The 19,863-nt window shown below is 53.3% G+C and overlaps 1 protein-coding gene across 2 annotated transcripts; it reads left to right on the plus strand.

Moving 5' to 3' along the window:
• Positions 1–5,678: 5,678 nt before the first annotated feature.
• On the plus strand, positions 5,679–17,226 carry CX3CL1 (C-X3-C motif chemokine ligand 1). Of its 2 annotated transcripts, XM_067721384.1 has the most exons (3): positions 5,679–6,289; positions 12,076–12,196; positions 14,105–17,226. In XM_067721384.1, the coding sequence occupies exons 1-3, from the start codon at positions 6,022–6,024 to the stop codon at positions 15,183–15,185; spliced, it is 1,470 nt and encodes a 489-aa protein (XP_067577485.1). In that variant the 5' UTR covers positions 5,679–6,021; the 3' UTR covers positions 15,186–17,226. The 2 variants fall into 2 exon arrangements, with proteins under 2 accessions (XP_067577485.1, XP_067577486.1); XM_067721385.1 differs by lacking the exon at positions 12,076–12,196 and having other exon boundaries at positions 6,156–6,289.
• Positions 17,227–19,863: the final 2,637 nt, after the last annotated feature.

Raw genomic sequence — 19,863 nt, forward strand, 5'->3', positions numbered from 1 at the left:
AAAGAATTTAGATAAAGGACTGGTCACAGTTACAGAGCTATCGCCAGAGGTATCTGCAAAGAATATGGGGCTCACTGTGGTGGGGAGGACTCGGCAGCATCTAGAGATCAGGGTCCACTCTGTGTCCCGTTGTCTCTGCATGACCCAGCAAACATTTATTTACCAAACATTTGCTTTTCTATCTCCCTGTGGATCGTCTTCCTCCCCTTTGAAGTCCCAAACCACTACCCCCAGCGACCTCTTGTCTTTAGCTGAAGATAGTATTTAACGTGAAGGTTTCAGCCATTTTGGCAAGTTACTCCGTTTTCCTGGGCCTCTCCCATATATACAAGTTATTAAACTTTTGTTTGATTTTCTCCTGTTAATCAGTCTCATGTCACTTTAATTCTTAGACCAGCCAGGAGAACCTAGAAGTGTAGAGGAAAATTTCTTCCCACCCAACACATGAAAAGATGCTTAACAACACTAATCGTTAGGGAAATGCAAATCAAAACCACAATGAGATACCACTTCATACTCATTAAGATGGCTATTATAAAAAAAAACAACAACAAGGTTGGTAAGAGTGTAGGGAAATTGGAACCCTCGTGCATTGGTGATGGGAATGTAAAATGGTACAGTTGCTGTAGAAAACACTGTGACTCTTTCTCAAAAAATTAAACATAGAACTACCATATCCAGAAATCCCACCTCTGGGCATACACACAAAAGAATTGAAAGCAGGGACAGGAGCAGATATTTGTACATCCGTATTCATTGCAACATTTTCTGAAATAGTCAGAAGGTGGAAACAACCCAAGTGTCCATCGATGGATGGATGCATAAGCAACATGTGGTCTATCCGTACAATGGAATATAATTCCACCTTAAAAGGAAGGAAATTTTGACACCTGCTACAACAGGGATGAACTTTGAAGACATCGTGATAAATGAAATAAGTCAGTCACAAAAAGACAAATGCTGTATGGTTCTTAGAGGAGTCAAATGCATAGAAACAGAAAGCAGAATGGTGGTTTCCAGCAGCCGGGGCAGGAGGAAATGGGAGTTACTGTTTAGCAGCTCCAGAGTTTCAGTTTTGCAAGTTGAGAAAGTTCTGGAGATGGATTGTGGTGATGGTTGCACAGCAATGTGAACGTACTTAGTGCCACTCAACTGAACACTTAGAAGTGGTTAAAATGTTAATTTTTACGCTATGTGTATTTTACCACACTAAAAAAGAGGGTGTGGCCAGGCATGTGCACAGAGGGGGGAAACGCCCGGTGCATGCGGGTAGCCCTCTTTACTGGTCACAAAAGGTGAGCTGGGCAGGACTGGCTGGGGCAGGGAAGGCTGTTCCCAAGGGGCCCTGGAGATGACCACCGCACTGGCCACCACATTCCTCCTACCATCCTGGGACCCCACAGGGGTGCCCAGGGCTCCCCACCCGGATCCCCATGTTGTTTCTGTTCTGCTTCCAATGCTGGGGGAATCTCTCATGTTCCACAAGAACGACACAGGCTCCCTGCTCTGTGGGACACCCATGCAGGGCCCCAGCCATCTGTGGGCCTGCACAGGTATGGGTGGGAAGACCCCCATCCCTACCATCCCACCGACTCTGAGAGAACCTACTTGCCTGCTGCCCAGTGCAGCTCTAGTTACTCCTCAGCTCAGAAGATCCCCAGCTCCCCTTTGCCCGTGAACAGCATTCTCTTTCCTCACTCCAGCTTCAAAGTGTCCAGCTGCAGCCTCCTGGCCCACTCCTTCCTCAGAACCAATGGCATTGGACCGTTCCCCAACCCCTGCATAAGTCCTGTGCTTTCCACCTTGGTTAAGTTTTCCCTCTGCCTGGAATGGTCGGTCAAAATCCTGCCTGTCTGCATATGGCAAGTTACCTATGAATCACAAAGGGAATAACACTTCTGCAGTGGAGAGATCTAGCGGTCGACCATCAATCTCTCAAGAATAGTGGAATAACCTGTCCATCGTGGTGGATGTGATGGTGTACAAAGTATTACTCATAATGAATTCTTACCAAGGATTTGTAGCCAAGCTCTACGGGCCTCTAGATCTAACTTCCAGTTTACAGGAAATACATAAGGTAAAGGAACAAATTAGATGACATCACAATGAAACAATTCAATAAATTAAGAATGAAGGCTTCCCTGGTAGCGCAGTGGTCGAGAGTCCGCCTGCCGATGCAGGGGACACGAGTTCGTGCCCCGGTCCGGGAGGATCCCACATGCTGCAGAGCAGCTGGGCCCAGTGAGCCATGGCCACTGGGCCTGTGCATCCGGAGCCTGTGCTCTGCAATGGGAGAGGCCACAACAGTGAGAGGCCCGTGTACCGTAAAAAAAAAAAAAAAAAAGAATGAGAACAGCATGTGAGACAATGCTCCTGACTCTTCAGAAAGTCAATGTCATGAAAAATGTAAAGGAGGTCTATCGTACAATAAATAGAAATGACCACACGCAATGCATGAACCTAGATTGGACCCTGGTTCAATAGATAGATAGATAGATAGATATGTATGGATAGATAAATAGGTAGATAGATAGATAGGAAAGAAGGAGGAGAGAGAAAAAGGGAGGGAAGGAGAAGAAACTTAAAATACATTTTGAGATAATTGGAGAAATTTGAATATTAACTAAATATTATAAGACATAGGAATCATTGTTAGCTTTGTTAGGTGGGATAATAGTATTCTATTTATGTAAGACGGTGTCTATACAATGGGGGTACATGCTGAAGAGTTCAAGGGGCAAAGTATCAGGCATCCATAATTTACTCTGAGATGGCTTAGCAAAAAAAAAAAAAAGAAGAAAGATGAAGCAAATATGAAAAAATGCTAATCATTGAATCTTGCTGGTAGAGATAGGAAAGCTCTTTGTTTCATTTCTTCTTTATTGTTTACAGATTTTTCAAAACGATAATGTAAAAAAAAAAAGCAAAATTCTGCCCATCTTTTTTTTAAAATAAATTTATTTTATTTATCTATTTTTGGCTGTGTTGGGTCTTTGTTGTTGCACACGGGCTTTCTCTAGTTGCAGCAAGCGGTGTACATGCTTCTCACTGTGGTGGCTTCTCTTGCTGCAGAGCACGGGCTCTAGGCGCACAGGCTTCTGTAGTTGCGGCACGCAGGCTCAGTAGCTGTGGCTCGCAGGCTCTAGACCGCAGGCTCAGTAGCTGTGGCGCACGGGGTTCGTTGCTCCACAGCATGTGGGATCCTCCCAGACCAGTGATCGAACCCGTGTCCCCTGCATTGGCTGGAGAACTCTCAACCACTGCGCCACCAGGGAAGTCCCTCTGTCCATCTTCTGATTGAAATATCGTCTCTCATTCCTGCCTTCCTTGATTCCCAGACAAGAACAAAGGCTTCTCTCCCTCCCTAAAACCTGTAGCCTTCGAATCCCTGGTAAGATTTGCATCTTCTACCTCCCAGTGAGCTGGGGTTCCTTGGGGCAAAGACTTTGGCTTATTTGCCTATGCTCCCCCACCAACACTGTCCCACCACAGTGCCAGGCACACATCAGGGCTGAATAACAAACACCAATGGTTTCTGTGTGCCAGGCACTCTGAAAGTCCTTAGTTTTATGAACTCCCCCAGGGAGTGATTTGATGAGGTGGCTTTAGCATCCCATTTTACAGAAGGGGAAGCTGAGGCTCAGAGAGGTTAAGTCACTTGCCCAAAGTGATACCCCTCATAAGTGGTGGAGTCATGTTTGTCTCCAGGTCCCACCAACCTAAAAGCCTGGCTCCTGTGTCTGAATTGAATCTAAACTCAGTTCTTAACACCCTGATGAGATAGGTGGGGTGACCATTCCAATTTTATGGGAGGGAAAGCTGGACCAGTAGAAGATAGAGGACGTTCCCAAGGGCTGAACAAAGAAAAACAGTGTTATATCTGTGTTTTGGCACCTGTTTCGTGCCAGGCTCTGAACCGGCACCTTAAGGGCACAAACTCAATTCTCACAGCATTCCACGAAGTGGGGATGGAGGGAGGTGGTGTAGTCTGGTGATCAGGAGCTCAGACTCCAGAGCCAGCTGGCTGGGGCAAATCCAGCTCCCCCACTTCCTGGCTGGTGATCCTCAGAAAATTCCTTAACTTCTGCATGCCTCAGTTTCCCCATCCATAAAATGGACCACGATAATGGTATTTTGCTTACACCTGGGTTTGTTGTCATGATTTCCTGAATGAGTCATACAAAGCACTTAAAACAGTACCTATCTCAGAGTAAGTGTGAACTCAGAGAGGCAGGGAAGCCGCCCAAGATCACGCAGAGATAGTGGCAGAGCCAGGATCATCTGATCCCAAAGCCCTTGCTTTCTAAATCCTTCTTTGGAGCATAGTCTGGGGCCAAGGGAACAAGGGTCTTTACCCCCAAATACCTGGCCCAACCCGGGTCTTGTCCTTTATGAAGTGTGGGGCTTCCCAGGACTTGCCTCTCGCCTCTCCCCTCTCCCCCTTCCCTCCTCCCTATTTCTCCCCCTTCCTCCTCCCACTTGTCCCCTATCCCTGGCCCTCCCCCTCCTCTTTCTCCTCCCCCTTTTCTTCATCTGCTCCTACTTGGGCAGAACAGAAAGCCTCGGACCTCAGTTTATTTCCCTTCTTGTCCGCCTCTGGGCCTCAACAGCTATACACCGAGGGATGTGAAGGTTACTAGCTTCGTATCTGCATGGGCTGCGACAGATTCTCCGAGCCTGAGCGGACATTGGCGAGTGCCAGGGGTGTTCCTCCCTGTCAAGGAGGGTCCAGGCTCTTAGCTCCACACCGTAGGCAGCTTTACTGTGCTTGGGTGAGAGACAGGTACCCTGGCCTTGGGAGCTGTGACCCCTCCACCCAGCCCAGCCTAGACCAATTGGCTCCGTAGCCTGCAACAGTGCCTCACAAACTGGTTTTGCTCTGGCTGGCAGCCCAGACTTGCCTAGACGGGAGTGGGTTCACAGTTAACTCCTGTCCCAGACTGGGCTAGGCTCCTGTTAGACTCTTCCAGAGTCTTGGGCATTACTGCCACTGCCTGCAGGGAAAGCAGCCATGAAAGCAGCTGTGCTGCACCCATTTATACCAGCAAGCCCTTATACCAGTTTGGTGGGAGCTGATGGCCGATCATGCCTGGTCCTGTTGTCACCACCTCTAACAAAGAGAGAACCCAGAAAGTCAGAGCTGCGCAGCTCCCTCCTCAGTGGATAAGCCCAACTCCCTCCTTGTACAGATGGAGCCCCCGTGAGGGGCCGGACTTTTTCAAGCATGCTATTGAGTTAAGGACCAACCGAGAGGCCCTGAGTTACCAGGGGTGAGGCTGGCAACCGTGTTTTTCCCGTGGGCTCACAGAGGGCCAGAGCCAGCTATGGGAGTGGGTGCAAATGAGGAAACGACAGGTAGCGGGGCTGGAAGCAGGGAGGCCGGGGCTCTTGCCTGTGTCCTGCCTGAACTGCCCACGCCCTGCTCACGTCTACTCTTCTCTGTGACAGCGGGAGGTGGTTCTCTGCTCTGATGACCTCTATGGCCTGGCATGATTCTGCCCCCTCTCTGGGCTTCAGTTTGCCCATTTGTCCCTATGAAGTTGGGCTGGATCATTCTTTCGGCAGGCATTTGCTGTGCGCAGCCCCTACTGTGCGCCAGGCTGCATGCTGGGCTCGGAGGATACTTCGATGAACAAGGTCCCCCAGGCGTTGGGGCTTTAAGAGGTAAGGGCTGGAGGTCCTTCTTGGCGTGGGAGAGCTACCTCCCAGAACAAAGGAGACTTCGTCAGACCCAGACTGACGGGCCCTGTGTCCTCCTGGCTTGCCCGCAGCCAGCATTCTCTAGTCTTCTGTCCTTTGGTTTACTGCCCACTTAGGAGCTAGGACCCCAGGTCAGACCCTAGGACGTGTGCCAGCTCCCAGTAGGAAGGTGGTCCCAGCAGATGGGAGGAGGGGAAGCCCTTTGAACCCTAGCAGGCTTCGTCCAGCCTCGCAGGCGGGTCCCCGTATGAGAAGCCAGCCCATTACCCCCACCAGGAGCCCTCACCCAGAGCCTGGGAGCCGACTCAGCTCCTTGGCAACATGCTAAGGAATTCAGTCGCTGTACTCGCTCCCTTCCTCTCCCCTCCCACCGCCTGCCTGCTGCCTGTGGGGGCGAGCGAGGCAGAGGCAGTGGAGCCCGGTTATAAACCGCGGCAGAGCTCAGGCAGCGAGGGGACAGCACCGAGCCCCGACGAGGGCCCCCACCGCCTGCGCCGGCACCCCCGGACCCCCTCGACCATGGCTCTTCCACCTCTCTCGTGGCTGCTCCGTTTGACTGCCCTCTGCCATCTGATCGTGCTGCTGGCTGGTGAGTGTGGTGGACTCAGGCATAAGCGGAGTTGGGGAGCCCCCAGCCCCACTTCTGCCCCTCAGGCCTCCATGAGGACCCCCGGACCCTGCCCGGGTAAGGCTGAGATCCGTGGCAGCCCCTTCCTGACTGATATGCCGGAGGGGGCTGGGCATCTCCCTGCTGGTGGTCCCGGACTCAGGGCTGCCGCTCCGGCTGGAAAGATTTACCATCTCCGGAGACTGTCCCTGCCTGGCCCAGTGAGCAAGGTGGCGACAGCATGGCAGCACAGAGAGGTGGTGGGGGCAGCACAAGATGCCGGGTGTGGAGGGGTGCCAGGAGGTGGGGCTGTGGGAAGCCCGAGGATGCTCTTGGTGGGCGCTGGGGTGGGAGCCCTGGCAGACTGTGGGCCGGTCTCCCTGCACAGCCCTGACTCCTGAGTCTCAGCTTGGCCCTGGGCTAAGCCACAGCTGGGACTTTCTCCTGCCCTGATTTCAAGTCCTTCCCAGGAGTAGGGGGCCCAGGACCAGTGGAGGTCAAGGTCATTGCAGCTCATGAATTTGGCTCATCACTGTTCCTCTGGCCTGTAGCCCCCAGTCCCTCTGCCTGTGTCTCCCCCATGATACTGCCTTTCTCCTACCAGCATAGCTTAGAAATGTTTGCACCTCCAGTCACTTGCTTTCTGGAGCCTGGGACCTGATAAGGCATGATGTATCCGTCCCACCCGACATGAGTAAGATGGAGGCCCAAAGAGGTTTAGAAACTGGCCTGAGCATGCACAGCCAGCAAGTAGGGCAGGAGAGGGTAAGACCGGGTGCAGGAGAGAGTGTGGATGCATGCTCACCACATCTGTGCATCACACTGCCTTCAAGACCGTTTGAGTCAGCCCCATCCTCAGGGAATACCCGGGCCATCCGGCAGGTTGGGGCTCAGAGAGGGTGGGAGGCTGCCTTAGGGCACACAGCCAGGCTGGGAAAATGAGAACCGGTCTCCAGCTTCCAGAGCACCTCCGTGGAGCAAACTGTCCCCCGAGTCCCTCTATTTGGGGAAAACCCACCAGTGGGGCAGAGAGCAGGTGGGTGGTGTGGTGCGGGCCTCGTGCCGCTGGCCCTCCTGCTTCCTGGGCTAGAACACTGAGCTCTGAGGGGTTTGGGGATAGTGGGTACTGGAAGACGTGGACTCCGATGGAGGTTGCTTTGCCATAGCCCTGACCCTGAGTGGGGTCTTACCTTCTTTGGTCCCAGCTGCTGCACGTTTAAATATAGCTATTGCCTCCACGTGGTGAGGCTCTAATGTCTATGAGGACGCTTTGAAAGTGGGAGGAGGAGGGATTACTTATACGAAGCTGGGGGTGGAGGCCTTCTATGTTAGGATGGAGAGGGGATCCTGGGGGCACTCTGGATGCTCTGTCCAGCAGCCCGAGGCTTCAGAATCATCGAGTTCCTGCCCTAATCTTGGTCACTGGTTTTGCTGGGACGTACTCACATATTTCAACCTTTCTGAGCCTCAGTTTCTCCTCCTTTAAGACTGGGCACTTGGCCGGGCTCATCTTGGAAGTCCTTAGCCACACTGACATTTGTGCCTCTGAGAGAGCCCCTGGGAACCCCTGCAGGACTAGGGAGTTGTCCACAAGCCACAGAGGCCCGGAAGGGGGCTGGGGTCTTCGTGGCTACTGCCCTGGCTGGTGCAGGGTGGCGGCGTCAGTTCCCAAATGTGGGTTTGCAGGGCTGTGTCAGGCAAGAGGTTCCTCTGCTTTATATAACAAACCTGCAGATAGAAGTCAGAGCAGAGAATTTTTCTCCCCAAGCACTGACGCATTCACTCCCACTCAAGCTCCAGCAAGAAAGAGAGAAAAAAAAATCTGAATTAAGCTGCTGTCGTCTGCCCCCCTGGTTAGGGTGTGGGTGGGGGGAAGGCAGGGGAGGATAAATCCAGGTCAGGTCCAGGCCCAAGTCGAACTTAAATTAAAATTCCTCTGTGTCTCCGTTGGTTAGGATCTCATATGTCACAAAGCGCTTCCTTGTGCATTTTGTTGATTCATCACTGGCCAAGCACCTACTACGTGTCAGGCACAATGCTAGGTGCTGGGGCCACATCAGTGAATACAACTGCCAGAGATCCCAGCCCTCGGCGTGCTGAGCATCAACTGGAGAAGACAGACAGTCCTCAAAATAAACAGATTTGGTCTGTTCGAAGGAAAAAAGCGCTGTGATTTAAAAAAGCAGGGAGTCGGGGGTGGTGGGGAAGGTGTTGAGGTTTCAAGTAGTGGGTCAGGGAAGAAGGGGGCGTTGAGGGAGCTGGGCGGGGACGCATGGGTGTCTCCAGGGCAGCACTCCTCAGTGCGGGATTCGGCCTCCAAGGGGACATTTTGCAATTTCTGGACACAGTTTTGGTTGTTACATTTTGGTTGGGGGGTGCTCGGGCACCTAGTACATAGAGGCCAGGGACGATGCCAAATGTCCTCACAGAACAGCCTCCATAACAAAGAATTATGTGGTCCAGGATGTCAGTGGTGTCTGCTGTTGAGAAAACCCTGCTCTAAGGGTCCAGGTATTTTTAAAGCTTCATTCTCATAACTATCCTGCAAAGCAGGTGTTATCATGTCCATTTTACAGGTGAGGGAATGGAGGCTCGGAGAACCTCAATCACTCGTCCAGGACACACAGCTGAGCAATGGCTCAAGCCTTCTCTACCACCCAAATACCCAGAACATTCCCATCTTTTCCTGCCTGTAATCCTCCAAACAGTCCTTGAGGTCCAGCCTAATGTACACCTCCTCTAAGAAACGTCTCCTGATCACTTGCAGCTGGAAGTGGTCTCTCCCTCCTGTAAACCCTGGCACATTTGGGGTCTGTTCTGGAACACGGTGTTTTTACCTGGTGTTTAAGGCAGCCCAGAACAGTGGATGTCTAGGGGCTGGGAGGAAAACCAGATCTGCCACTAAGCAGCTGTGTGGCTTTGGGCAAGTCATTAAACCTCTCTGATTCTCAGCTTCTGCATCTTTAGAATGGGGATAAAAATCATCCCTTTGCAAGAATTAATGAGAGCAGATGTGTGTGTGCTGAGCATAAGGTCCAAAACACAGTAGGTGTTCTACTAAGAAAAGCTCTGATACTTTGTGGTTATGTCTTAGCTGTCCATCAGGCTGGGAGACTTCTGAGGGCAGAGATGGGCCTTGTTCTTCCCTCTACTCCTCACAGGGCCTGGCAAGAGCCAGGTCGGCATTTGTTGATTGACTGCGTAAACATGGTGATCTGATAGCATTTATTGGGATTGAGGTGCTCTCTTCAAGCTCAGCACCAGCACCTTCGGGAGAAGGAGCTCAGGGTTAAGGACAAGAGGGTCTGGGTCTTTGCAGATACTCAAAAGTAATTCAGACAAGTGTTGCCTGAATCAGGAAGTGGATGGATGAATGGATGGATAATGAAAGATGTGTGAGTGGGCTGGTGAGAGATGGAGGGGTGGGGAGATGAAGGGGGCGGAGGATGCGTAGGGGATGGACAGCTGATACGTGGGTGAGTGGGGCACAGATAGACTGATGGATCAGGGTGAGTGGAGATGGATGGGAGGTAGACAGGTGGGTGGCAGGGAATGCGTAGGGGATTGACAAGGGGGTGGCAGATAAATGGATGGATGGATAGATGGATGGGGAGGTATGTGAAGGGATAAGTAGATTGAGACATTATTTCCTTCGATGAATATTTATATCTACTTTATGCTGGATGCTGGGAAACACTGTGACACCAGGACGTACAAGGTCCCTGTCCTCCTGACACTCATATGACAGGTAATAGATGACTGGCTGGTGGAGGCATTATCTCCAGTTACAGAAAAGAAAATTTCAGCTCTGAGAAGAAAAGACCCCCCAGTTAGTTACACAACCTGCTCAAGCAGAACCAAGAACAGAGCCTGGCCGGGGCCATTCAGGCACCACGGCAGAGGGCGGAGAATTTAGGACAGGCCGCCTCTGTGGCTCTTTAAGCCCTGGGGGTGGGCAGTGGAAGCAAGTCAGAAGAGCAAATTAACCTGCCCGAGCTTATCCCTCCTGTCCGCTGGACAGCCTCTCCCGGGTCCAGGCCATCCGGGGGCACCATTTTTCTGGGAATTCCTCTGGAAGTCACCTGCCACACCAGTCCAGGGGCCGGCTCCTGGCTCTACTCAACAGGACCTGGGGGGGCTGCAGCTGAGTCACTCTGAGGTCCCATTGTGGGAGAAGGAGGGTGATAAAACGCCTTTCACATCCTGTTTCCTCAGAGAGAAAGGGCTACCGGTGACTCAGGGACCAGCGGCAGGGAGCCCGCCGCCCACCTCGGGGCTACTACTGCTGCCCCCTGATGGCCCAGCCTCACCCTGCAAGCCCTGCACCCTCTTTCCCACAAAGCAGGGTGGGCCGAGGCAGGGGAAATGATGAGAGAAGGGGTGGCAGATTCTAGAAGGTGTGTGTGCACGCCTGTATTTGGTTTGCGTGTCCACACACATAAGTATTTGTGTGTGAGCTGTGTGTGGTTTGGTGGAACCCCGGGGGGGTCACCTGGGGCCTCCCTAGCTCTGCAGAGCTAAATTAGTTTGTTCCCTCAGCTCCACTGCCCTGGAAGTCCTGGCCTCTAGATTTTTGCAAAACCCTCTAAGGTCATGCTTCGGTGGCATATGACCTTGACCCGGATCTGACACTCAGGTTCTTCCTCATTTTTTGCATACCCCTCTAGAGCTTACAGCAAACAGAGTAAATTTTGCTGGAGATTTTAGGGGAAGGTGGAAATGCAATGCAAACCACTTCAAATGTTTATATAAAATGTCTGGGTTCTCAGCTATCTGTTGGGTCACCGTCATTCTGTCCTGGGGTTTCTGTCTGGCTCCACGTGGGACGCAGGCATCTGCAGGCCCCCGCCCATCTCACTCTGTCCCCACTCCATGTACAACGCATCTCCATTCCTCCTCCTTACGCCTGCTCCCAGCTTGCCCTGGGAATCCAAATGGCCCATTGCGTTCCTCCCGAGAAAGTGCTTCCAAAATCATCCTGGCTCTTAATGGCAGAACAAAGGATCACTTACTCAGCACACTCCTTAGAAGGTGGTTGTACTTATATATTTAACAAATTGTATTATCCGCTATGTGTGCCTGGTTGCATGTATGCCTTTATGTGTTTTTTTGGGGGGTGGGGGGCATATATATATGTGTCATTGTGTTTGTTGCTATGAGTGTACGCGTGTGTCATAGGGTATACACGTGGGCTGTGGATGGACCGAGGTCTGGGTGTGTCCCAGAGGTTGTGGAAATCCACAAGTATGGATCAGGCTGAGAGGGACGGATGGGATATGGTTGGGAGGGGGCGATAGCTGAGCAGGTGACTTTACTGGAGTAAAAGCATGGTGGGGGGAAGGGCAGCGCCCTGGGCCCAGAAGGGCCGAGAGCCAGGCCGGGCAGGAGAGCCTGTTCCATCACTTGCTGGCTGTGTGACCTCAGGCAGATCCTTGTCAGTCTCACACTCCTCTCCCCTGGGTGAACCAACTATAGCGATTTCATTTTTAAAATTAAACACAATGTGCCAGGCAATAAGAGCTTTATAAGTAAGAATTCATTTTCATCACCTTACAGCAACCCTCTGAGGTAGGTTCTATTGCTGTCTCTATTTTACAGGTGGGGAAACTGAGGCATAGAGAGGTGTGGCCGGGGACAGGGGGCTGAGGTCAAGGGTGTGGGGCATCGGTTCTGGTTTGGGGGGTGCGTGGCGGGGACAAGCTGGCGTGGGGCTGGGAAGCCAGATGCCCATGGACAGTCCTGCTGACTGGGGGCCTCTGTGGGCTCAGGACAGCACCACGGTGTGAAGAAGTGTAACATCACGTGCGGCAAAATGACCTCGGAGATCCCCGTGGCTCGTCTAGTTCACTACCAACGAAATCAAGAATCATGCGGCAAACGTGCCATCATGTAGGTACTGCTCTCTTGGCCTCTGAGTTCCTTTCAGGCCCCGGGGGTGGTTCCCTGGCCTCCGCTAATTCGTGTCCACATCCTGTCACCCAAAGCTGGGCTCTTCTCTTGCTCCTGACCTGCTAGCCTCCTCGCCAATCTTACTATCTGTGAGGGCAAAGATGAGCTGTGGCTTCCTGAACAGCCGTGGCCTGGAGATGCCACCCAGGGTGATGATTCCTTCTGGGCCAAAGGGTGTTTATGCAGCCCTCGAACCTGCTGGATTTCATGGGGGATGAAAACACGGTGCTCTGAATGTGCAGGCTCCAGACGCCAACAGATCTGGTACAAATCCTGGCTTCATCACTTACAGACTGGGTGGCCCTGGTCATGTTGCCTACCCTCTGCGCTTTAGTTTCCTTATCTGTAAAATGGGTAGTTTGCGGAAGCTGAAAAGAGATAATGAAACTAAAGTGCTTGGCAGGGTGCCCAGAAGCTGCTGGCAATAGGAGAGGCCAAGGTTCTTATCACCATTGGACAGATGGGGAAATAGAATCCCTCTGAGACTTTGGGGAGGGGTCAAGCCAAGCCAGCTTCCCCTCTGGCTATTGGGATCCCTGGCCATGGTGGCTGCTTGCTCCTCTGGGATCCTTCTTGGGTACTGCCAATCGCCCAGCCCTGAGGCCTTTCCCCAGGACTGACCTTTGGGTCTTAAAGCGGCCTCAGCCAGACTCAACCAGACCCTGAGTCCTGGCAACAGGAAATGGCCAGTGGGCCTTTGAAGTAGGGTCTCAGCTAAAGGAAGTTGTACTTCCTCCCCACTGATTGTTACTAAGAGGAGCATGTCTGCTACTGCCTGACCTCTCTGCTCACCTGTCAAGACTCGCTTCCCCCAGACTCCCCCACGTATATGCTTCTATTTTGTAAGCGAAGGAGAAGTGGGACGCTCCAGAGAGGGAATGATGGCACTAGGGCAGCACTGCACCTGTGGGGCCTACAGGGTCACGCTTGCTTTCTGGACCTCTCTGGCTTCCTAGCATACTGGAGCCAGGCACATTTACATTACCTCTCTGAGCCTTGGTTTTCTCATCTGTAAAATGGGGGTGCACGTGGTAGCCATCTTACAGGATGGGTGTGAAGTTTAACCAGGCAAAATGCCTAGCACAGGTCATGGCGTGGAGCAAGGGTCCCCGCCAGCTCTGAGCTGTGGTCTCGGTAGTAAACCGGCCACACGCAGCTTCAAAGGAAGTTCAAGATTTGGATGGCGCTCAGGGTCCCAGCAGGGCCACCATATATAGGGTCGGAGCTCCCTAGGGGCCCTTTCAGTCTGAGGATACACACTAGGAGAAGAGGGTAGAGGTCCGGAGGGCAGCCTGCAACCGAGGGAGAGGAGGAAGAGGACGTTATGACATCGAGTCCTTTCCAGAGTGAGGAGGCCCCACCACCAAGCTTGCCAGAGAACACCGGTGACATCTTCTCCCAATCAGAAAACTTGCAGCCCACAGCCCCCACCTTCATGTTAATGACATTATTATTAACATTGTTATTATTTTGCTGATCTCCTACTCTGAACCAGGGGCTTTACATCATTTTCATCTTCTACAATAACACAGAAGTAGGGTGACCCACTTGTCCCAGTTTGCTGGAATTTTCACAAAAAGACCCGCATCTTGAGAACGCCCTCAGTCCCAGTTTTTCTGGGATGGTTGGTCACCCCGCGGAAGGTAGGACTCTCTTTCCTGTTCTCAGGTGAGAACACGGAAGTTCCATAAGCTGAGCTGCCCCAGCTAAGAACTCGTAGCTCCCAGCTAGTAAGTGGTGGGGGCAGGGTTTCTAGCCAGGTCTGCTCACCTGCAGTGCATGTGCGTGATACCCCTACTCCGCATGGCATCTGGGCATCACTGGGTCCCTCGTCTTCCTTCCTTGCAGCCTGAAGACCATGAAGGAAAAGTTATTCTGTGCTGACCCGCAGGAGAAATGGGTCCAGAAAGCCATGGAGCATCTAGACCGCAAGGCTGCTGCTCGGGCTCCAAATGGCGGCACATTCGAGAAGCAAATCGGCGTGGGTGAGCCCAGGACCAGCCCAGTCACCAGGGGGATGGACTGGTCTGAGGCCTCAGAGACCAAATTCACAAGCGAAAGCAGTAGCCAGGAGGCACAGAGGGCCTTCGGGACTTCCCCAGAGCTGCCACCAGTAGTGGCTGATTCCAGGGGGACCAGGTCCCCCTCCATTTCAAAGACTCCGGATGGAGGGCCCGAGACAACTGAGCTTTTCAACAAGCCTGCCGTCACCACCACCACGTCTTGGCAGAGCTCTACCGCCTACCAACCTGGGGCAGACCTCGAGGCTGACGGGAAAGCCTCTGAGGCCCCCTCCACCCAGGCCCCCTCCACCCAGGCCCCCTCCACCCAGGCCCCCTCCACCCAGACCCCCTCCACCCAGACCCTCCCCACCCAGGCCCCCTCCACCCAGGCCCCCTCCACCCAGGCCCCCTCCACCCAGGCCCTCACTATTTCACACACAGTCCCAGAGAACAACACTGGGTCCGAAGGCCAACCTGGGTGGATCAAGGGACAGGACCCCACGCCAGAGAACTCTCTAGGGTCCAAAGAATTGGGTCCCACTTCAGCTCACACGGATGCTGTCATGGGGCTCGGCAGCGTGTCCGATGTCTTCGTGGTCCCTGTATCCTCTGAAGGGGTCCCCAGCACGGATCCACTGGCCTCTGGCAGCTGGACCCCCAAGGCCAAGGAGCCCATTCACGCCACCATGGATCCCCAGAGGCTGGGTGTCCTCGTCACTCCCATCCCCGACTCCCAGGCAGCCACCCGAAGGCAGGCAGTGGGGCTGTTGGCCTTCCTCGGTCTCCTCTTCTGCCTGGGGGTGGCCATGTTTGCCTACCAGAGCCTTCAGGGCTGCCCCCGCAAGATGGCAGGAGACATGGTGGAGGGGCTTCGCTACGTCCCCCGGAGCTGTGGCAGTAACTCGTACGTCCTGGTGCCAGTATGAGCTGCCCACCTGCCTGCATCCAGTTGTTCAACTCAGCTGCCTGGGGTCCCCCATCCTCACACTCACCCTCACCCAAGAGTCTGGCCCAAGCTGGAATGACTGGAGTGAGGAGGTGGGATCCTCTGGGCGGAACTGCCCCCAGCTCCTGGAGGCCACCCTTGACCATCCTTGACCTACTGCGGACCGAGGGGGTGGCCTCCACAACTCGCTCCAATGTCCCAAGTCAGAAAACTCCCCTCTGCTGTTGGCTGGTTAGAGGGTCCCTTAGATACCGTGCCAGCCCCAGTGAACAATTATTTATTGAACGCCCGGCCCCTCTGACCCATACCCCTGCGGGTACCACAGTCATCCCTTCTTACCAACGAGGCTTAGGCCAGGCCCCTTCTCCCCACTCCCTCAGACCTCATCGTGTCTCTCGGTCCCGCTGTGGTTGCCAGTCACCCCGGCCACCTGCGGTGCTAGCTCCCCTGCCCCTGTATAGACCCCATGCCCCAGCCGGGGGCCTGTCTTTTCTTGCATGAGGCTAGTGTGGTGTTTCCTGGGACTGATCCCGGCGAAGGATCTGCCCTCAGGTAGGCATCATGGGAATGGGAAATGAAGTTATCCAGTGGTTTTGATTCCCACCCGCTGCCTTGCCCTGTCTGTGCTGTGAAGGAGCATTGACTACGAGCGTGAAGGTCAGGGGGGTCTAGTCCCAGGCCCACCAGCAACCCATCAAGGCATTCATATCTCTGGTTTCCCACGTGTGAAAGGGGAGAGGGACAGCACATATGTGGCAATAGCCTGTAGCCCTGGCAGGCATCACTAGTTGATCCAGAGACCCCTTTCTGCAGACCCCGGGGGCAGCCTCTCAACCTTCATCAGAGGAAATGGTCTCTGCCAATCGATGAGACCGGCACTTCCATGGACGCTGGGACCTGGAGGTCCTGCCCCGTTGTCAGCAGTGTGGGCCCCCTGGCGGGGGCTAGGCTGGGGTACTTGAGGCGCAGAGACCAACTTTGAAGGCCCCCCCTCCGGCCCCGCTGGCTTTGAGACGAGTGACAGGCTGAAGAAGGAGGGGAGGCCTGCAGGCTCCGAGAAAGGAGCCAGGGAGCGGCTGCGGCTCCTTCGCTTCTTCGTTAGGGACCCGAGTCAGGCATTTTCTCTTTCTTTCCTGCGGCCTGGGTCCTCTTCCACCTCTCGCGCCCTGAAAACACTGTCCTCTGCACTCTGATTTCTTCTCCCCTCACCTTCGTCTGCCCCGCAGGCAGGGCCAGGAATTTCCATGAGATCAGAATCCACCAGAGAAAGCTGAGGTTCCCGTGTTTACTTCTGAAAGGGACTCTGTCTTGTGGGGAGGGACCGGCAGGGGAGGGGAGCTGTGGGCATGAAGTCAGAGGTTCTCTTTTTGGCACTGAAGACTCGGGGCAGGCCTGGATGGGGCCGAAGGCTCACCGGGCCCGCCAGCACCCCGCAGTCAGAGCCGGACCTGCAGGTCTCTCAGGTCCCTGGCGGCAGCTCCCCACCTCCCTCCGATTGTCTCTGATGGCGTTCTTTGCCCTCCACCAGAGGGGTGTCCCATGGGCTAGGCTTCCCCCAGGTACAGGTGGCATGCTCCTTTGTAGACAGGTGCTGAGAGGAAGCACCCAGGGCTCCGGTCCACAGAGAGGGAAGCCGTGTTTCCCTGCCGGCCTGGCTCTCCTGCACTCCCCTGCAGGTCATGGCACAGGATGTTTGGGCCTGGCTCCGGTTGGTGGCACTCTGACAGCTCAGAGAGGAAGACAGCGGATCTGAATGCACTTTTGGGGGCTTCTCTGGCCTGGGAGCCTTCAAGGGACGGGCACCCGTGAAGGGGCTCCCCTCTGTGAGAAAGCAGCTGGGGACAGCGTGTCCCCCTTCCACGGATTTTGTGAGCTCCGCCAAGCAGGACAGGTACAAAGACAATTTGGGGAGGACTTCAGAAGGAGTTGATTGATCCCTTTGCTTTTCCAACACTGTCACCAATGTCTGTGCCATTTTGTATTTTACTAATAAAATTGAAAAGTCTTGTGAATCAAATAAAGTTGCTTTTCCTAGGGCAGGCTCAGGACCAGAGCCTCCGGAGGATGGAACAAAGGAGAGGCCAAGGCTCTCTGGGAAAGCGGGACTTCCCTGGTGGTCCAGTGGTTAAGATTCCGCGCTTCCACTGCAGGGGGCATGGGTCAATCCCTGGTCCAGGAGCTGAGTTCCCGCATGCCAAGCTGTGTGGCCAAAACAAAGAAACAAACAAACAAAAGACTCTCTGGAGAAGTACTGGGGACCCGTGGGGCAGAGGGGCAGGATCTTGACAGTCAGCAGGAGAAGGGGGCACTGGGAACGGGGCTGGGGAGGGTTGAGTCTCTGGCCTGGCTCTGCTCTGCCCAGGTATGTGACATTGGGCCATGTATAAAATCAGGTGTGAGACTTCTGGTGGCTCCCATCCCTGGCAGGAATCAGAATCCCTTATGAACCACCACCCCACCCCTGGCCCATGTCTACTAAGCCACCATCTTGGGGGCCTTGGTATCACCATTAGTGATCTAGTGACCCACAGGAACAATCTGGGCCACATTTTCCTCTTTACTGCCTTGACTCATTGCTGGTCCAGATGAAGATCAGAGAGGGATTACTCCTCAAGGGACTCGGGTGTTCATTGATATGACCCAAGTATAAACCTCCAGTGCCCGAGGTGGCATCATAAGAGCTGCTCTGTACAGTTGTGTAGGTTGGAAACTGTACAAGGTGCCAAAGGCCAAGCCCAGCTTATTATTATACAGTATTTCAAGGATTCTTAGAGGCACATTTTTTTTTCACATTGTGACATCTTTGGAATTGGGATTTGTCCTACAATCAATGACTCATCACAGTTTAATTGACAGGTCTTTTGTTCTTTATTAGTCGTTTATTAAATATCAGAATGTTTTGCAATCAAAGCCATCTTAGATTCGATGTCTACATGGTATTTTTAAAAATTAGAGGCAACATTTAAAAATCAGGAAATTGGGTTTCCCTGGTGGCGCAGTGGTTGAGAGTCCGCCTGCTGATGCAGGGGACACGGGTTCGTGCCGCGGTCCGGGAAGATCCCACATGCCACGGAGCGGCTGGGCCCGTGAGCCATGGCCGCTGAGCCTGCGCTTCCGGAGTCTGTGCTCCGCAACGGGAGAGGCCACAACAGTGAGAGGCCCGCGTACCGCAAAATAAATAAATAAAAATCAGGAAATTACACACACCAGCTCACTTTTCTATGTTCTCTCAGGTGATTCAGAAGGTCTGGTCCCACGTGGTGGTTTAACCCCCAGGATGACAGTGGGCAGGGCCTGAGCAGTGGCTGCCCCTTGAGAGGGGGCAGGCCAGGCTGAGAACCCCCAGTTCTCTACCATCCTTTCCACCTCTTGGTGGTCTGGACCCTGTGGCCATGTCAGTGGCCATTTATCATCACCGTTCTCTTGTTTTTCTTATACTAAGGATATTTTTCTCTGAGCCCAAGTCTTCATCAAAAGTAGGACAAGGAAAGACAGAATATGAAGGGCACATGATTTTTCTTACACATTGCTTCCCTCATTTTCCTACCTGCCAAGCCCCATAGACGTTTGCGTTTGAGCTTCCTGCAAGAATCTGAGATCGCTGCCTCTGCGCCAGCTGCACGTTCTGTTTATTTATTTATTTTTTTGGCTGCAGCCTGCGCGGCATGCAGGATTCCCCAGGCAGAGATCAAATCCACGCCCCCTGCAATGGAAGCGGAGTCTTAACCACTGGACCGCCAGGGAAGACCCTGCAAATTCTAGTACTGCCCTTAGCAGTGGGCAGTAGCTCTCCCGTTCCACCCCAAGTCCAGTCCCTCCTGCTTCTGCCCATTCCCACCCCCAGGAAGGAGCTTGGAGGCAAAGTCACAGCCCCACAGCCTCTCCCCGAATACCACCCTTTCAGCAACATGAGACACCAACGGAGGCTTTGAAATGAAAATGCTTGTCCCTGTCTTTTCATCACATTCTCAGATAAGGAACTCTTCATGTGCCAGAAGAGGATGGAGAGTGGGGAAATTTTATTCTCCCTCAGTCCAGAGCACCTCCCTAGGGGCGCTGGGGTGTTTGTGTTTTATTTTCTCTTTCAGTTACAGAGCTAAACTTTAGCTGAAGCGATGCCTCACAATTCGTGCAGAGTTTCATAGAGACTTGGAGGCCTCTGAAATCTTGGATAGAGCAATCAGGGCTCTGAGATATAATAATAAAAAATTATTATTATTAAAATAGCCATTGTTTATTTAATGTTTACCATGTGCCAGGCAATATACTAGGTTCTTTACGTACCAGGGCTCCCACCTTACAAATGACGAGGGTAAGGCTTTCAAAGCGTACGTGACTTGCCCAAGGTCACACAGCTTGTAAGCAGCAAAGCTGGAATAGGACCTGAAGTCTTTCTCCGGGACTTCAATCTTAATCACTATGTCTGAAAGCGTGAGCCACAGATTGTCAAAAGTACAGACTCCCGAGCCCCGCTTCAGCCCTGCTGAATTCAGACTGCAGGGGTGGGAGAGCTGGGAATCTTCAAGCAGTGGCCCCTTCCCCCTCCTCCCCTCCTCTCCCCCTCCCCCACTGCCCTGCCTTCCAAATTAGGGGATTTGGCTCCTAGCCAAAGTTTTAGAGCCCTCTGCACCAGGCCAGCCCACCCCCACCCCTCCCAG

The sequence above is a fragment of the Pseudorca crassidens genome, chromosome 20, assembly GCF_039906515.1.
Source record: "Pseudorca crassidens isolate mPseCra1 chromosome 20, mPseCra1.hap1, whole genome shotgun sequence".
NCBI lineage: Eukaryota > Metazoa > Chordata > Mammalia > Artiodactyla > Delphinidae > Pseudorca > Pseudorca crassidens.